Here is an 18,452-nt window from a genome sequence, read left to right on the forward strand (position 1 = left end):
AGAGCATCCACTACTAACCTTAGCAATGTTTTTCAGATACCCACCACTCTCTGCTTTGCATGATCTTATAAACCTCTATCATGCCTCAGTTTCTGCCACTTCAACAAGGTTTGTCTAACCTCACCTTGTAACACATACCTTGTTAACAAGACAGCATCCTAATGACCTCTTCTGCACCTTTTACAAAGCCTCCACATCTTTCCTATAATGGAGTGACAGATGTGGTCTAACTTGACTTTTATAAAGTTGCAGCATATTTTCCTGACTCTTGAACTCAGTGCTATGACAATTAAAGGCAAACATGTCATATGCCTTTTTTTAAAAAATCACCGTCAACCTATAGAAATACTTTCAGGGAGCTGTGAACTTGGATCCCAAGGTCCCTCTGTACCTCAATACTGTTACAGGATTTTCTATTAATAGTGTATTGTCCCTTTAGAGTTGATTTACCAAAGTGCAACACCTCACATTTGGATGGATTAAACTGTAAGTGTGATTCCTCTGTCCATATCTGCATCTGATCTATATACTGCTGTATCCTTTGGCAATCTCCTACGCTACCCACACCTCCAACAATCTCTAATTTATTTTTGAACTTACTAACCCCTTCATCCACATTTTCATCTAGACCAATTACATATTTCACAAATAGCAGAAGTCTCAGAGCCACTGATCTCCAGCCAGAAAAAGTCCCATTGACATTCCTCTTTCTCCTATGATCAAGCCAATACTGAAACTCTTGTTGCACTATTACAGATTGCCAGGTATGATATTGTAGCCATCACTGAATCATGGCTGAAGGATGGTTGTAGTTGGGAGCTGAATGTCTATGGTTACATGTTATGTCAGAGGGATAGGAAGGTAGGCAGAGGGGGTGGCATGGCTCTGCTGGTAAAGAATGGCATCAAACTAGTAGAAAGATGTGACATAGGATCATAAGATGTTGAATCCTTCTGGGTTGAGTTAAGAAGCTGCAAGGGTAAAAGGACCCTGATGGCAGTTATATACAGGCCTCCCAACAGTGGCTTGGAGGTGGATCACAGATTACAACAGGAAATAGAAAAGGTGTGTCAAAGGGCAATTTTATGGTAGTCTTCGGAGATTTTAACATGCAGCTCAATTGGGAAAATCAGGTTGGTAATGGATCTCAAGAGAGTGAGTTTGTTGAATGCCTAAGAGATAGCTTTTTGGAGCAGTTTGTCATTGAGCCTGCTAGGGAATCAGCTATACTGGATTGGGTGTTATGTAATGAACCAGAGGCGATCAGGGAGCTTAAGGTAAAAGAATCCTTAGGAACCAGTGATCACAATATGATTGAGTTCAACTTGAAATTTGATGGGGAGAAAGTAAAGTCTGATGTAGCAGTATTTCAGTGGAGGAAGGGAAATTACAGTGGTATGAGAAATGAGTTGGCCAAAGTAAATTGGAAGGAGCTGCTGGCAGTGATGTCAGCAGAGCAGCAATGGTGAGCGTTTCTTGGAAAAATGAGGAAGATGCTGGACATATGTATTCAAAAAATGAAGAAATACTCAAATGGTAACATAGTACAACTATGGTCAACAAGGGAAGTCAAAGCTATTGTAAAAGCAAAAGAAAGGGCATACAACAAAGCAAAAATTAGTGGGAAGATAGAGGATTGGGAAGTTTTTAAAAACCTACAGAAAGCAACTAAAAAATCATCAGAGGGGAAAAGGTGAAATATGAAAGCAAGCTGGCAAATAATAGCTAAGTGGATAGTGAAAGTTTTTTTCAAGTATGTTAAAAATAAAAGAGAAATGAGAGTGGATATGGGATTGCTAGAAAATGTGGCAGGAGAAATAATAATGGGGGACAAAGAGATGGCAGATGAACTAAATGAGTATTTTGCATCAGTCTTTACTATAGAAGACACTAGCAGTGTGCCAGATGTTGTAGGGTGTGAGGGAAGAGAAGTGGGTGCAGTTACTGTTACAAGGGAGAAGGTGCTCAAAAAGCTGAAAGGCCTAAAGATACATAAGCCACCTGGACCAGATGAACTGCACTTTAGGGTTCTGAAAGAGGCTGCGTCAGAGATTGTGATGGCATTAGAAATAATCTTTCAAAAATCATTGGACTCTGGCATGGTGCCAGAGGACTGGAAAATTGCAAATGTCACTCCATTCTTTATGAAAGGAGGAAGGCAGCAGAAAGGAGATTATAGACCAATTAGCCTGATCTCAGTGGTTGGGAAGATATTAGAGTCAATTGTTAAGGATAAGGTGATGGAGTACTTGGTGACACAGGACAAGATAGTACAAAGTCAGCATGGTTTCCTCCAGGGAAAATCCTGCCTGACGAACCTGTGGGAATTCTTTGAGGAGATTACAAGTAGGATAGATAAAGGGGATGTAGTGGATGTTGTATATTTGGACTTTCAGAAGGCCTTTGACAAGGTGTCACACATGAGGCTGCTTACCAGGTTAAGAGCCCATGATATTACAGGAAAAGTACTAACATGGTTAGAGCATTGGTAGGAGGCAGAGAGTGGGAATATAAGGACCGCGGTTGGTGTTGGGACCACTTCTTTTTATGCTGTATATAAATGATTTAGATGATTGAATAGATGGCTTTGTTGCCAAGTTTCCAGATGATACGAAGATTGCTGGAGGGGCAGGTGGTGTTGAGGAAACAGGTAGGATATAGAAGGACTTAGACAGAATAGGAGGATGGGCAAGAAAGTGGAAAATGAAACACAATGTTGAATAATGCATGGTCATGTACTTTGGTGGTAGAAATAAATGTGCAGACTATTTTCTTAACGGAGAGAAAATCCAGGAATCTGAGATGCAGAGGGACTTGAGAGTTCTTGTGCAGAACACTACAAATGTTAATTTGCTGGTTTAGTCAGTGGTGAGGAAGGCAAATGCAATGTTAGCATTCATTTCAAGAGGTCTAGAATACTAGAACAAGGATGTGATGCTGAGGTATTATAAGGCACTGGTGAGGCCTCAGCTTGAGTATTGTGAACAGTTTTGGGCCCCTCATCTTAGAAAAGATGTGCTGGCATTGGAATGAGTCTAGAGGAGGTTTTAAGGATGATTCCAGGAATTAAAGGATTATCATACGAGGAATGTTTGATGGCTCCGGGTCTGTACTCGTGGAATTCCAAAGGATGGGGGGGGGGGGGGGGAGGGGATCTTATCGAAAGCTTTTGAACGTTGAAAGGCCTAGACAGAGTAGATATGGAAAGGATGTTTCCAATGGTGGGAGAGTCTAGGACAAGAGGGCATAGCCTCAGGATATAGGGGCACCCTTTCAAAACAGAGATGCGGAGTAATTTCTTTAACCAAAGGGTGGTGAATTTGTGGAATTTGTTGCCACGTGCAGCTGTGGAGGCCAGATTGTTGGGTGTATTTAAGGCAGAGATTGATAGGTTTTTGAATAGCCATGGCAACAAAGGTTACGGGGAGAAGGCCAGGAACTGGGGTTGAGGAGGAGAAAAAAGGATCAATCGTGATTGAATGGCAGACTCAATGAGCTTGATGGCCTAATGCTGCTCCTATATCTTATGGTCTAATGGAAACTCAACAGCCAAGTCACCGTGGATCACATTCATTCTAATCTTTTAGATGAGCTTCCCATGAGGGAACTTGTCAAACGTCTTCTAAAATCTATGTAGGTAACATCTACAGCTCTACCTTCGTCACATCCTCAAAAAACTCAGTCATGTTTGTAAGAAGTGACTTGCTCTGTACTAAGGCGTGCTGGCTTTTCCCCAGTTAGGCCATAGTTTTCCAAATGCTCATAAATTGTTTCCCCCACAATCCTTTCCAGCAACTTTCCCATCATTGATGTGATTCATTGTTCTGTAGTTTGCAATATTATCCCTATTTTCTTTCTTGAAAATTGAGCTATTTTAGCTACTTGACAGTCTTCCTTGAAAAGGAGGTGAGGATCTTGGGTAATGATGAGTCTGAGTACAGAGAGGAAATTAAGAACCTGGTGGCATAAAGAACATCCTTGGACTCACTTTACACAACACACTGTCAGAGCAGTGCTGCCAGGATAATCAAGGATAAGTCCCACCCAGCCAACACACTTTTTGTCCCACTTCCCTCTGAGAGAAGATTCAGGAGCATGAAGATACGTACGGCCAGATTTGGGAACAGCTTCTTTCCAACTGTGATAAGACTGCTGAACAGATCCTGACCTGGATCTGGGCCGTACCTTCCAAATATCTGGACCTGACTTGCACTATCGTACTTTCCCTTTTCTATTTTCTAATTATGATTTATAATTTAAATTTTTATTATATTTACTTCGATTTGTACTTCAGGAAGCGCGGAGCGCAGAAACAAATATCACTGTGATGATTGTACGCTCTACTATCAATTGTTTGGTGACAGTATTTGTATTGTATTAATCTTAGAGAAATAAAAAGGAATGACCCAAATTTGACAAAATTTAGCAATTTAGATAAAGAACTGGGTTGGCTGAAGAAAAAAAATCAATAAAGATAAGTCACATTTATGGAAAGGAAATTAACTAAATAGTAGGATAGTATTATCAGAAAAAAATTATGAAGATGTGAGCAAGGTATGGTGGTAATAATGATAGGGGATTTTAGTGTCCATATAGACTGGAAAAATCATAAGGGCAGAAGAGCCCTGGATGAAGACTTCATGGAGTATTTTTGGGATAATTTCTTGGAATAGCTTTTCTTTGAAGCCATCCAGAGAGCAAACCATACTAGACTTGACATTGTGCAATGAAATAAAGTTTGTTGATAACTTTAAAGTGAATTTGCACACACAACATGGCAACAACTATGCCATTATTAAACGTTATACATTCCATTTGAGGGCAGGCAGGATGGTTGGTCTACAAAACACAGTGGAGGTAGGTTCTTTCTAAATGTAAGAAGAATCTGATGGGCATTTGAATTGCTATGACAAAGACGGTACAGACAATGTGTTTATAAGATTAAGTACTAAAATTATGTGATTAAGTACTTATGACTGGTATAGCTTCAGCCAACGGGATTTTTTTTCTGTTCTGTAAGCATAGTAAGACTTGCATATAAATTTTAAGTCTGGCAAATTATGGGAGCATGAGAGCAAAGTTAAATGACAAATTAAATTAAGGGACTGATAATTGAGTGCCACAGGACACATTAAGGAGATCTTCCAGAATACACAGACAAAAATATTCCAACAAGAATGGAAAATTCCAAAGGGAAGACTCACCTTCTGTGATTAATTAAAATACAGGTAGTCCCTGAGTTATGAACGTCCGACTTACGGACAACTTGTACTTATGAACCGAGGAAGGAGAACACCGTCTGCCATTTTAAGTCGGATCGTGACGCTGTCCACCATTTTAAGTTGTTGCTGTTGACACCGTGTTGAGTGTGTAACTTTGTATTTGGCTTAACTTTTTCTTAGCAAGATTCACCCTGACCTGACCCCCCCCCCCCCCCCCGTTCCGGTCGGCTAGTGGCGCAGTGAGGTTCAACGCCGGGCTCAAGAATGGAGGTTTCTGAGTTCGATCCAGTGACAGACCACTCTCATGCTGGGTTGATGTTGATCCAGTGACTCCCGTACCATCCGTGCCCGGTTGATGTCAAGCTTGCAACTCGACCTCGTAAAAAAAAACACTGCCACCTCCAGTTTAAATTTCCACGACTATGACCATGTCATAGTCATAGAATGAAAACAATCTATTCGGCCCATCTATTCCATGCTGAACTATTAATCTTCCTAGTTCTGTTGACCTGCACTAGGACCATAGACTTCCATACCCTTCCCAATCATGTACCTATCCAAATTTCTCCTAAGTGTTGAAATCAAGCCTACATCCACTACTTATGCTGGCAGCTCCTTTCATACTCTCACTCTAAGTGAAGAAGTTCCCTTTCATTTTTCCTTTAAACATTTCACCTTATATCCTTAACCCATGACCTCTGATTCTAGTCTCAGCCAACCTCAGTGGAAAAAGCCTGCTTGCATTTGCCCTCTCTATCATCATCATCATTAAGTGCAATGTTGTATGATGTGGGCGATCATGGTCTTTTTCTACATTGGCTTCTTCTGGGCAGTATCTTTACAATATGGGTGATCCCAGCTATTATCAATATTCTTCAGTCTGTTTGGTGTCAGTGGCCACATAACCAGGACTTGTGATATGCACTAGCTGCTCATACGACCATCCACCACCTCCTCCCATGGCTTCAGGGTGCTACACCTTGCCCAAGGGTGACTTGTAGGTTAGCGGAGGGAAGGAGTGCCTTACACCTTCTTTGGTAGAAATGGATTTCCATCCTGCTACCTGATCCCAATCTATATTCCTTATAATTTTGTATACCTTTATCAAATTTCCCCTTGTTCTTGTAGGCTGTTGGGAATAAAGTTGTACCCTATTGAACTTTTCCTTATAACTTAAGGTCCTCAAGTCCTGACAACACTCTTGTAAATTTTCTCTGCACTCTTTCAATCTTATTGGCATCTTTTCTGTAGGTAGGTGATCAAATGCTCCAAATTAGGCCTTACCACTTCAACATACCATCCCAACTTATGTACTCAATACATCGATTTATGAAGGCCAAGGTGCCTAAAGCTTTCTTTACAACCCTGTCTAAATGTGAAGCTACTTTCAATGAAGTACGGACCTTCATTCCCTGATCCCTTTGTTCTATCACACTCCTCAGTGCCCTACCGTTCACTGTGTAAGACCTATCCTGGCTGGTCCTACTGAAGTGCAGCACCTCACACTTGAAATTTCATCTCCCATTTTTCCATCAGATCCTTCTGCAAGCCATGATAGACTTCCTCTCTGTTCCACTAAACCCTCAATCTTGGTGTAATCCACAAATTTTCTGATTTAGTTGATCACATTATCATTCAGATCATTGATATAGATGACAAACAACAAAGGACTCAGCACTAGCAACAGGCCTTAAGTCAGACATGCAACCATCTACAATCACTCTCTGGCTACTCTCATGAAGCCAATGTCTAAACCAATTTACTACTTCATCTTGAATGCTGAGCGACTGAACCTTTTTGACCAACATCCCATACGGGACCTTGTCAAAAGCCTTGCTGAATTCCAGGTAGACAAAATCCACTGGCTTGCCTTCATCCACTTTCCTGACAAATTCTTCAAAAAACACTGTAAGATTGGTTTGACATGACCTACCACACACAAAATCATATTGACTATCCTTGGTCAGTCCATGTCTATCCAAATACTTATACATCCGGTCCCTTAGAATATCTTCCAATAACTTTCCCACAACTGATGATAAACTCACAGCCCTATAATTTCCTGGTTTATGTTTAGAGCCTTTTTTAAACAGTGGAACAACTATTGGCTATCCTCCAATCTCCTGGTACCTCTCCTGAACTTGCCTCCTTCTCCTTCGACCTTAGGCCACAAACTTATCAATCACCCCTGCTATGGACACTTCCTGGAGGTCCAAGATCCATTTGCTTCACGACTGCTGGACTAAGTGTGTAAACATAGGAGGGGACTATGTTGAAAAATAAATGTGCTAGGTTTTCTAAAATCAACTCCTTCCATCTTAGGCCACAAACTTATCAATCACCCCATCGTATATGCAGTTCAGGACACTTGTCACACCATGCTGAACGTTTTGATTCCTGACTGTGCCTGAGATCTTACAACATCTGTCTCCACAACCTCTGTTCTGGCACTCTAGTTCCCATTCCCCCTACAACTCTCGTTTAAACCCCATCGTGCAGCATTAACAAGCCTTCCTGCTAGGATGTTATTCCCCCTCCAGTTCTGGTCTAAACTGTTCCTTCTGAACATGTTCAACCTTCCCTGGAAGAGAGCCCAATCATCCAAAAATCTTATGCCCTCTGCCCTACACCATCTTATTAGCCACGTATTTAGAAAATTATAATTTCCAACTACTACAAATCTCTTAAGCCGACTGGTGGCATAGTAGTATCTACACATTATTTCAAGACGCGTGGTCCGGGATTTGATTCATGCTCTTTATCTGTGCCTGGTTGAGTGTCAATCTAGCAACTCTGCCTTGTAAAAAATAGACAAAAATGCTGAATAAACGGCAAGGTTGCCTCCTGATGCACACAAGGCACGGAAAAGAATAACAACAACTACAAATCACACAGATAACTGCAGTCTTTATGAATGTTCATTGCTCTGATTCTCACTTACTATTGGTGGGTTCATACAGTCCCATTAAGGTGATCACCAATTTCCCTCTAAGGTGTGCGTGCACACGCGTCTTTTGCTACTAGTGGACAAAGGAATTTAAACTGCACACAAAAAGTTATTTCTACCTCACTGGCATGTTAAGTATATTTCACATTCGTACACAATCACATAACCTTTTCCCATTTCTGATGCGGACAGTGTTGACAACAGTTTGTGATGATTTGTCTGCAGATTTTAGAAATTACTTATTTATACTGTTTTTATTGGAGAAATTATTGGTTTATTATGTTAAATTCCAAAGATGCAAAGGGCATGAAATGCAAAAGAACTGCTCATTTTGAGTGGAATGGCTTAATGAAAGTGTACAAGCTGCTACACCGAAATCTCATGAAGTCAGGAATGGGCAGCTGTGAGAAATATTTATGTACAATACAGAAGCTGGTTGTCTGTGCATTTCGTTGTGATGCAGAAGTTGCTGGAGAATTTGCAAGCAGTAAGAAGTGGAGTGATATTTGGAAATGGGACTTTTTAAAGTGTCATTTAGCAAGCATATCACATTATGGACAGTGCGCAAAATCTCCAGCGAGAATATCCTTCTACAGACCTGCTCTGTATGTTTTGCGAGAGTGCAAATGAATGAGAGCGAAAGCGATCAAACCCAGAGAAGATCAAAGTTCTTATTGACAATGAACAACAAACTGGACTTGGTAGTTTATCATCCTTGGAATAACTTTAAGTTTACTTCTACTTTCAGTGCGCACAGGTTGTTGTCACTGGGCAAAAAACTGGACAGAACAAGATTTTTTGCACACACTGGTCATTACAAATTAGAGATTTGAAATTAGAAATTGGTGCTTACCACTTCTTATTTTTCAGTTCCACCCATATAACCTTACGGCAAGAACCTGTAGGAACATCCAAGTATGTAGAGCATTGCAGCACAGTACAGACTCTTCAGCCCATGATGCTGTGCTGACTTTTTATCCTATTTGTAGATCTATCTAACCCTTCCTTCTGCATAACCCTCCATTTTTCTATCATCCATATGCCTCGCTAAGAGTTTCTTAAATGCCCCTGACGTATGTGCCTCTACCACCATACCTGGTGTCCTGTTCCATGTGCCCACTGCTCTCTATGAAAAGAGTTTATTTCTGACATCCTCTCCTATATACTTTCCTCCATTCACCTTAAAATTATGCCCTCTTGTATTAGCCATTTCCATCTAAGAAAAAAACTGTCTGGCAATCAATGAAGTCCTTAGTGAGGACGATTAAAGCAGTTTGAATTAAAAAAAACTAATAGCCAGGAAAAAAAAACAATTATGAGTAAATGTGATCATTTGTATTTTTGACCAATGAGTTGAAAATCATGTTGCACATAAATATGCAACAATAGCCTTGTGCTATTTAGAGAAGGTATATTTAAGAGAAAAGATGCAATTATAAGCAAAGATGGTACTGAAAATTTAGGGTCGAATTTCCTGCTTTTCTCTGGATTAAACCTGTTTTCAGTAGCACCCCACTATTGTAAGAAAGAGCTTTTTGGCCTAAATGTTTCAGTAAGGACTTGAATCACAAAGCAAATATATAGATTCTGGAATTTGAAATCAAAACAGAAAATACTGAAAATACTCAGAAGGTCTATGTAGAACAAAACAGCCAATGTCATGGATATTTTCAAAGAAATTCTGCATCCCTTGTAAATGAGTCATGATTGTAGAGTTATACAGCTTAGAAGCAGGCCCTTCAACCCAACTCATCCATGCCAGCGAGCTGGTCCCATCCACTTGTGTTTGGTGTATATCCCTTTGAATGTCCCTGCCTAATATACTTAACTAAATGGCTTGTAAATGTTGTTGTTGTGCCCACCTCAACCACTATTTCTGGCAGCTCATTCTAAAGATGCACCACCCTTCATGTGAAGAAGCTGCCTCCGATGTCCCCTTTAAATTTCTCACCCATGGTCCTGCTCCTATACCCTCTTGTTTATAGCACCCACTCCCTGGGAAAAGGACTATGTGCTGGCACCCTATCTATGCCCCTCATGATCTTATACACTTCTCTCAGGTCACCCTTCAATTTCCCAAGTTCCAGGGAATAAAGTACTGGACTACACAACCTCTTCTTGTAACTCAAGCCTCCAAGACCTGGCAACAACCTGGTAATCTTTGATGGACTCTTTCTAGTTTAATAACATCTTTGACCAACAGAGTGACTGAAACTGTACTCAGTTCCAAGTGCAGTCTCATCAATATCTTATAGAACTGCAACATAACCTCCAAACTTCAATGGTCAAAGTCCATTCTGATGATGACCATTGTGTCAATGCCCAGTCCAACTGTGACACTGCTTTCAGTGGACTATTCACTTGCACTCCACAGAGCCCTTCTATTCACTTTACAACTTCTGTGCTAACTTGATCTTCCAAAATACAATACCCCACATTTACCTGGACTCAAAGCCATTTGCCAATCATTAGCCTACATACCTGAATAATCAAGACCATGCTGTAATTTTCATAACCTTCTACACTATCTACAACACCACCTATTTTAGTATAATCCGCAAATCTACTAATTGTGCCTCGTAATTCATTTCCAAGTCATTTAAATAAAATGAGAACAACAAAAATCTCAGCACCTGTGGCATATTACTAGATACAGACCTCCAGTCTGAGAAACAACCATGAACCAATACCCTCTGCTTCCTACTACTGAACCAATTTTGAATTCAATTCTCTAGCTCATCTTGGATCCCATGCAATTTAACCCTCCAAACTAGGCAGTAGGCAGGCATGTGGGACCTTATCAAAGGCTTTGCTAGAATCCGTATCGTCAGTGTCCGCTCTCCTACCCTCATCTACCCTGTTGGTTACTTCCTGAAAGAACACCAAGAGAATTGTCAGACATGACTTCCTGGACATAAAATTATGGAAGCTGACTGTTCTGGAATCAAATCTTGTTTCTCCAAATGTTGGTTGATCCGGTCTCTCAGAACCTTCTGCAGCAATTTCCCTTTAGCTGATGTCAGATTCACTGGTCTTCTGGTTTGCGATGGTGATGCTGTAGGTGAGGGACAACTTACTGGCAGTTACCAAAACAAGAAGTACAGCCAAATACTTTATTAATAACATTTCTCCTGAAAAAAAATTATGGTAAACGATCACTGCAATTGATGAAGGAACAAGTGAATTGAGGGTCAAAACTTGCAGGTGTGAGGCAAAGTTGGGGTAAGCTCGAGGCATAAATTGGGGTGAGCAGATCAGAGAAGAGGCAGATTCGGGGCCTGTCCATCCACTCAAATCGAGAGTGAGGTTTGATCGATCTAAGTGCTGGGCCAATTTGGAAAGGTCAGGTATGGGTGGGGTTCAGGCCCAGAATGTATCGATACGACAGAGCCCCAGTCTTAGAGCGAGGAACGACCCAATGTTTACATGATTGAAATGCTGAACCAGATGGATTAAAAAGGCAGAGTGTTGAAACTAGAGACGAGGGTCAGGCCAGTTCTGCATACTGCTCTGCGATGTTTACTCCGCTCTGCGCTGTTCTGAACTGAGGCGAGGCTGTGGCCTGCTCTGGCTGCTCTGGACTTTGTGTCTGTGGGCTGTGTTACATTTATTCCGCACTGTGCTGCACTGAGGCGAGGCTGTGGCCTACTCCAGCTGCTCTGGGCTTTGTGTCTGTGGGCTGTGTTACATTTACTCTGCTCTGCGCTGAACTGAGGCGAGGCTGTGGCCTACTCCAGCTGCTCTGGACTTCGTGTCTGTGGGCTGTGTTACATTTACTCTGCTCTGCGCTGCACTGAGGCGAGGCTGTGGCCTGCTCTGGCTGCTCTGGACTTCGTGTCTGTGGGCTGTGTTACATTTACTCTGCTCTGCACTGCACTGAGGCGAGGCTGTGGCCTGCTCTGGCTGCTCTGGACTTCGTGTCTGTGGGCTGTGTTACATTTACTCTGCTCTGCACTGCACTGAGGCGAGGCTGTGGCCTACTCCAGCTGCTCTGGACTTCGTGTCTGTGGGCTGTGCTACATTTACTCTGCTATGTCCTGAACTGACGCTGAGGCTGTGGCCTGCTCTGGGTTTTCTTTTCTGAGCACTCACTTTTATTCAAAGAGCTATTTGCTTGTTTTTATTGTTTGCAGGATTTGTTTTTTTCCTCTCTGCACAGTAGGAGTTTATTGCTCTTTTTCATAGGTCCTTTTGGGTTTGTTGTTTAGTGGCTGCCTGTAGGGAGATGAATCTCAAGGTTTTATAATCACTAACTTTGACAATAATTGTACTTCGAACTTCTTAGTTTCCTGGTTTGTGTTTGCTAACCCTTTTAAACAATGGTACCAAATTAGCCACTTTCCAGTCCTCTGGAATATCATCTGTGTCCAGCGATGAAGCAAAAACTTCTGCAACCACTTCTCCCACAAGTCCAACAATACAGTCGGCGAGGATCTGGGGATTTATCCACCTTAATGCATATTAAGGTCTCCAGGACCTCCTCTTTGTTAATTTATGTGTGGTCCAAAGCAGCACCACTTACTGCCCCCACTACCTTAGCATCTATTGTTTTTGTCACTAAAAGTATTTATTTAAAAAACCTTAACTATTCCCTTTGGTGCAAGAAGATGTTAAAGGAAATGTACTGAGCTAACCAGTAATGACAAACTGAAATGCAAAAACCCACAAAATCTAAGCACTTGCAAATCTAATGAGCTATGAGCATTGTTTATTCAACAGTAACTGCAAATTTTAAAACATTTCAATTTGAAGTAGCTTTTACATATTTTTATTTAATGCCTTTTTTTGTGTGTGCGTCTTGTAAAGGAAGTTCAGCAGATAAAAAGTACAAGTTTGCAAATTAAATCTCACCTTGGCACATTAATAAATGAACTTGAGAATGATACAAAGATGGAAAGTCAGCGAAACCAGCAAGAAGTGAAGGATCTCAAGTTATTTTTAGAAAATCAGGTATATTATGTATGTAATTTTAAGGATTATAATTCCAATGATACCATTTGAAGGATGCATTAATATAAAAAGTTGTACCTTATATTCTTTTTACTCCTCTACTCCAAATCATTGTTTTCTTAGGTATGTCTTTAAAAAGGATAATGGATGATAATGCACTAGTAGGTACTAATGCAACATTACATCTAAGTATTAAGGAAATTAAAATTACATGAAGTATGAACTGAAAATTGTTTAGTGGCTTGTATCAGTAATTAATAAAAACACCTGACAGTTCTTGTTTTGAGAGATGTTGGATTATATACGCTGAGCACAATGGCATTTGGCAAACCTGACATTTTACTCATGAACAGAAGGGGAATTAAAAACAGAAGCAGGATTACAAGACATGAGAAAATCTGCAGATATATATAGTGTGGAGAAGCATGGTGCACAGATTTTTTAAAAAGATATACAGTGCAGAGTAGGTTATTCTGGCCCATCTAGCCGCGCTGCCCCAGGAACCTCCAACAACCCCAATTTAACCCTAAATTGACCATGGGACAATTTACAATTGCCAACTAACTTACTCAGTAGGTCTTTGGACTGTGGGACAAAACAGAGCACCAGGAAAACCCATGGGTTCCATAGGCAGAAAGTAATGAGTCTCCTTACGGATGACGCTGGAATTGAATTCCAAACTTGATGCCCCAAGTTGTAAAAGCTTTGCTCTAACTGCTATGCTATGCTACCATGGCACCTAATTTTGCATGATAAAAGTTGTTGGGTGTACAGAATTGAATTAACTAAATATGCTTGTGTATACACCACTCGGTCTGTTGATCCTGGCCACGTGTGATGCCCGTGGACATGCACAGTGTTCCAAAATGATGTGAAATTTAAAATTTTACGCCACTTGTGTAAATTTCTTTTGGGCATTCAAGGCTTGCAAATCGTTCACATCAAAGCAGGCTGTAACTGGTAATATTATGCTTGGCTTTCTGCTGTGGAGTTCGATATATTTGCTGCCTTGCATGTAGGTCTATACATCGAAATAGTTCATAATGATATACAGCATGGAAACATGTCCTTCTACCCAATTGCAACCAAAATTTCCTATCCAAGGTTGTCCCATTCTCCAGTATCTAGGCTATAACTTTCTGAAGTTATCTGCCAACTGTATTATAAAAGTTGTTATTACATCTGTTTTAACTACTTCCTCTGGCAATTCAATCTACATTGTGTAAAAAATAATGTCCCTCAGCTTCCAATTAAATCTTTCCCCTCTCACCTTAAACATATGCCTTGAACCTCTGAACCTAAAGCTCTGTTTTAAATTGTTTTTCACTGCCTCCATTGTCCACCCCACTTAGCCAGTGTTAGTAGGGACTACTAATTCTTAGCTCCATTCATCTCCTGGGTAAGCCCATGTTTCTTGGACTCTTGTTTGAACATTTCTTTTCAGTACCTTCATATTGAGACAGCACTCCCAGTAGTGTTCCATCCTTTATGTGGGGCAAAAGCTATGATGCTGCATTCTCCAATGCTACTCTAACCCATGATTCCTATGTCAGGATGTTGTTTGTTGATTATAGGTCAGCGTTTAACACAATCATTCCCACAGTCCTGATTGCTAAGCTACAGAACCTTGGCCTCTGTATCTCCTTCTGCAATTAGATTTGCGACTTCCTAACTGCAAGACCACAACCTGTGCGGATTGGTGATAATATCTCCTCGCTGACGATCAACACTGGGTGCACCTCAGGGTTGTCTGCTTAGCCTACTGCTCTAGTCTCTCTGTACCCATGACTGTGTGGCTGGATGTAGCTCAAATGCTATCTATAAATTAACTGATGATACAACCATTGTTGGCAGAATCTCAGATGGAGACGAGAGCGTGTACAGGAGTGAGATATACCAGCTAGTTGAGCGGTGTCGCAGCAACAACCTTGCACTCAACATCAGTAAGACCAAAGAGCTGATTGTGGACTTCATGAAGGGTAAGATGAGGGAACACATGCCAGTCCTCTTAGAGGAATCAGAAGTGGAGAGAGTGAGCAGTTTCAAATTCCTGGGTGTCAGGACCTCTGAGGATCTCGCCTCAACATATTGATGCAGCTATAAAGAAGGCAAGACAGCTGCTACATGTCATGAGGAGTTGGAGGAGATTTGTTTTGTTACCTAAAACACTTGAAAACTTCCACAGATGTACTTTGGAGAGCATTCTGACAGGCTGCATCACGGTCTGGTATTGGGGGTGCGGATACTGCACAGGACCGAAAGAAACTACAGAAAGTTGTAAAATTAGTCAGCTCCATCTTGGGTACTAGCCTCCGTAGTATCCAAGACAGCTTCAAGGAGTGGTACCTCTGAAAGATAGCATCCATTTTTAAGGAGCTCCATCACCCAGGACATACCATCTTGTCACTGTTACCATCAGGAAGGAAGTACAGAAATCTGAAGGCACACACTCAGTGATTCAGAAGCAGTTCCTTCCCCTCTGTCATTCATTTCCTCAATGGACATTGAACCCATGAACACTACCTCACTTTTTAATATATATTATTTCTTTTTTGCAATATTTTAATTTAAATATTTAATAGGTATAATGTATGGATCTATTTCTTTTAGAGAAATGACCCCCTCCAGCACTACGTATTGACCTGTTTTCTACACATGAACATTGTTCTCTCTCTCTTTCTCTCTCACTGCAATGTGAATACACCAGTTAAAGCTAACCCCTAGTTGTGTGCTTTTAGGTAGATAGATAGATAGATAGATACTTTATTCATCCCCATGGGGAAATTCAACTTTTTTTTTCAATGTCCCATACACTTGTTGTAGCAAAACTAATTACATACAATACTTAACTCAGTAAAAAATATGATATGCATCTAAATCACTATCTCAAAAAGCATTAATAATAGCTTTTAAAAAGTTCTTAAGTCCTGGCGGTTGAATTGTAAAGCCTAATGGCATTGGGGAGTATTGACCTCTTCATCCTGTCTGAGGAGCATTGCATCGATAGTAACCTGTCGCTGAAACTGCTTCTCTGTCTCTGGATGGTGCTATGTAGAGGATGTTCAGAGTTTTCCATAATTGACCGTAGCCTACTCAGCGCCCTTCGCTCAGCTACCGATGTTAAACTCTCCAGTACTTTGCCCACGACAGAGCCCGCCTTCCTTACCAGCTTATTAAGACGTGAGGCGTCCCTCTTCTTAATGCTTCCTCCCCAACACGCCACCACAAAGAAGAGGGCGCTCTCCACAACTGACCTATAGAACATCTTCAGCATCTCACTACAGACATTGAATGATGCCAACCTTCTAAGGAAGTACAGTCGACTCTGTGCCTTCCTGCACAAGGCATCTGTGTTGGCAGTCCAGTCTAGCTTCTCGTCTAACTGTACTCCCAGATATTATACAGATACTGTAGGTCTGACACGGTGGTCAGCAGCACAGGGGCGCCGCAGGGAACCGTACTCTCTCCGGTCCTGTTCACCCTGTACACATCAGACTTCCAATATAACTCGGAGTCCTGCCATGTGCAGAAGTTCGCTGATGACACGGCCATAGTGGGGTGTGTCAGGAATGGACAGGAGGAGGAGTATGGGAAACTGATACAGGACTTTGTGATATGGTGCAACTCAAACTACCTGCGTCTCAATATCACCAAGACCAAGGAGATGGTGGTGGACTTTAGGAGATCTAGGCCTCATATGGAGCCAGTGATCATTAATGGAGAATGTGTGGAGCAGGTTAAGACCTACAAGTATCTGGGAGTACAGTTAGACGAGAAGCTAGACTGGACTGCCAACACAGATGCCTTGTGCAGGAAGGCACAGAGTCGACTGTACTTCCTAAGAAGGTTGGCGTCATTCAATGTCTGTAGTGAGATGCTGAAGATGTTCTATAGGTCAGTTGTGGAGAGCACCCTCTTCTTTGTGGTGGCGTGTTGGGGAGGAAGCATTAAGAAGAGGGACGCCTCACGTCTTAATAAGCTGGTAAGGAAGGCGGGCTCTGTCGTGGGCAAAGTACTGGAGAGTTTAACATCGGTAGCTGAGCGAAGGGCGCTGAGTAGGCTACGGTCAATTATGGATAACTCTGAACATCCTCTACATAGCACCATCCAGAGACAGAGAAGCAGTTTCAGCGACAGGTTACTATCGATGCAATGCTCCTCAGACAGGATGAAGAGGTCAATACTCCCCAATGCCATTAGGCTTTACAATTCTACCGCCAGGACTTAATAACTTTTTTAAAAGCTATTATTAATGCTTTTTGAGATAGTGATTTAGATGCATATCATATTTTTTACTGAGTTAAGTATTGTATGTAATTAGTTTTGCTACAACAAGTGTATGGGACATTGGAAAAAAAAGTTGAATTTCCCCATGGGGATGAATAAAGTATCTATCTATCTATCTATCTATTTAATATATTTAATATATATATAGTTGTGCACAGACACAACAAATTGGCGACAAGTATGAACCGGAATGTCAGAATATCACAAATTGCACCAATAGTTACGGGATGAAACAGCGAGAGTTAAACAGTATGAGAAGGCTGGCATAGATGCTAACATAGGAACAAGTGAGTAACAGTGAAAGACGCACCGAATTTAAAGTGAAAATAACATGGTGATGGCTTCAGTCAGGAAAGTTGACAAATTTGATAGCACTAATGAAGGCTGGGAGTTGTATATCGAGAGGGTTGAACTGAATTGTAATGTGAACAACATGGAGGAGCTAAAAAAAGCCCTTACATTTCTTGGCTTAATGGGCCCTACAACATACAGTCTCTTATGCAAGCTAGTAACCCCCGAAAAGTCGGCAAGCAAGACATTGGAGAAAATTGTTACAATTTTACAAAATCACTTGAGCCCTTAACCACTGATAATGGCTGAGAGATTTAGATCTTACAAAAGGAACTAGTCAAAAGATGAAAGCATTTCTGAATATATTGCAGAACTGTACACACTTTCCCAGTACTGTGACTTTAGGGATGGATGTTCTGATGTACTAAGGGAAAGGCTGGTATGTAGCATGCATAGTCAAAACACTCAAAAGAGGCTACCATCAGAAAGAGACTTAACCTTAGAACAGGCATTGACCATTACAATATCTTTAGAGACTGCAGCAAAGGATGCAGCAGAACTTTAGAAGCTAGAATGTGAAATGCACAAAATGTCCCTGAATGATGCAAAAAGCAAAAAGTGTTATAGATGTGGCAAACCCTTCCATGATGCAAATGACGGTTCAAAGAAAAAGTATGCAGCAAGTGTCACAGACAAGGTCACATTCAGAGAATGTGCAAGACAGACAGAAACCTGAATGAAAAATCTCAAGCACA

General features: G+C 41.2%; 1 protein-coding gene across 1 annotated transcript in view; it reads left to right on the forward strand.

The window, feature by feature from the left end:
• The window catches only part of LOC140715228 (cilium assembly protein DZIP1-like), a 176,613-nt gene that overhangs the window by 40,323 nt on the left and 117,838 nt on the right, over positions 1-18,452 (forward strand). The window contains exon 6 of the mRNA XM_073027121.1: positions 12,976-13,119. Coding sequence (XP_072883222.1) covers positions 12,976-13,119 — 144 coding nt within the window. The remainder of the gene's footprint in view (positions 1-12,975; positions 13,120-18,452) is intronic.

The sequence above is a fragment of the Hemitrygon akajei genome, chromosome 2 (assembly GCF_048418815.1).
Source record: "Hemitrygon akajei chromosome 2, sHemAka1.3, whole genome shotgun sequence".
NCBI classification, from domain to species: Eukaryota; Metazoa; Chordata; class Chondrichthyes; order Myliobatiformes; family Dasyatidae; genus Hemitrygon; species Hemitrygon akajei.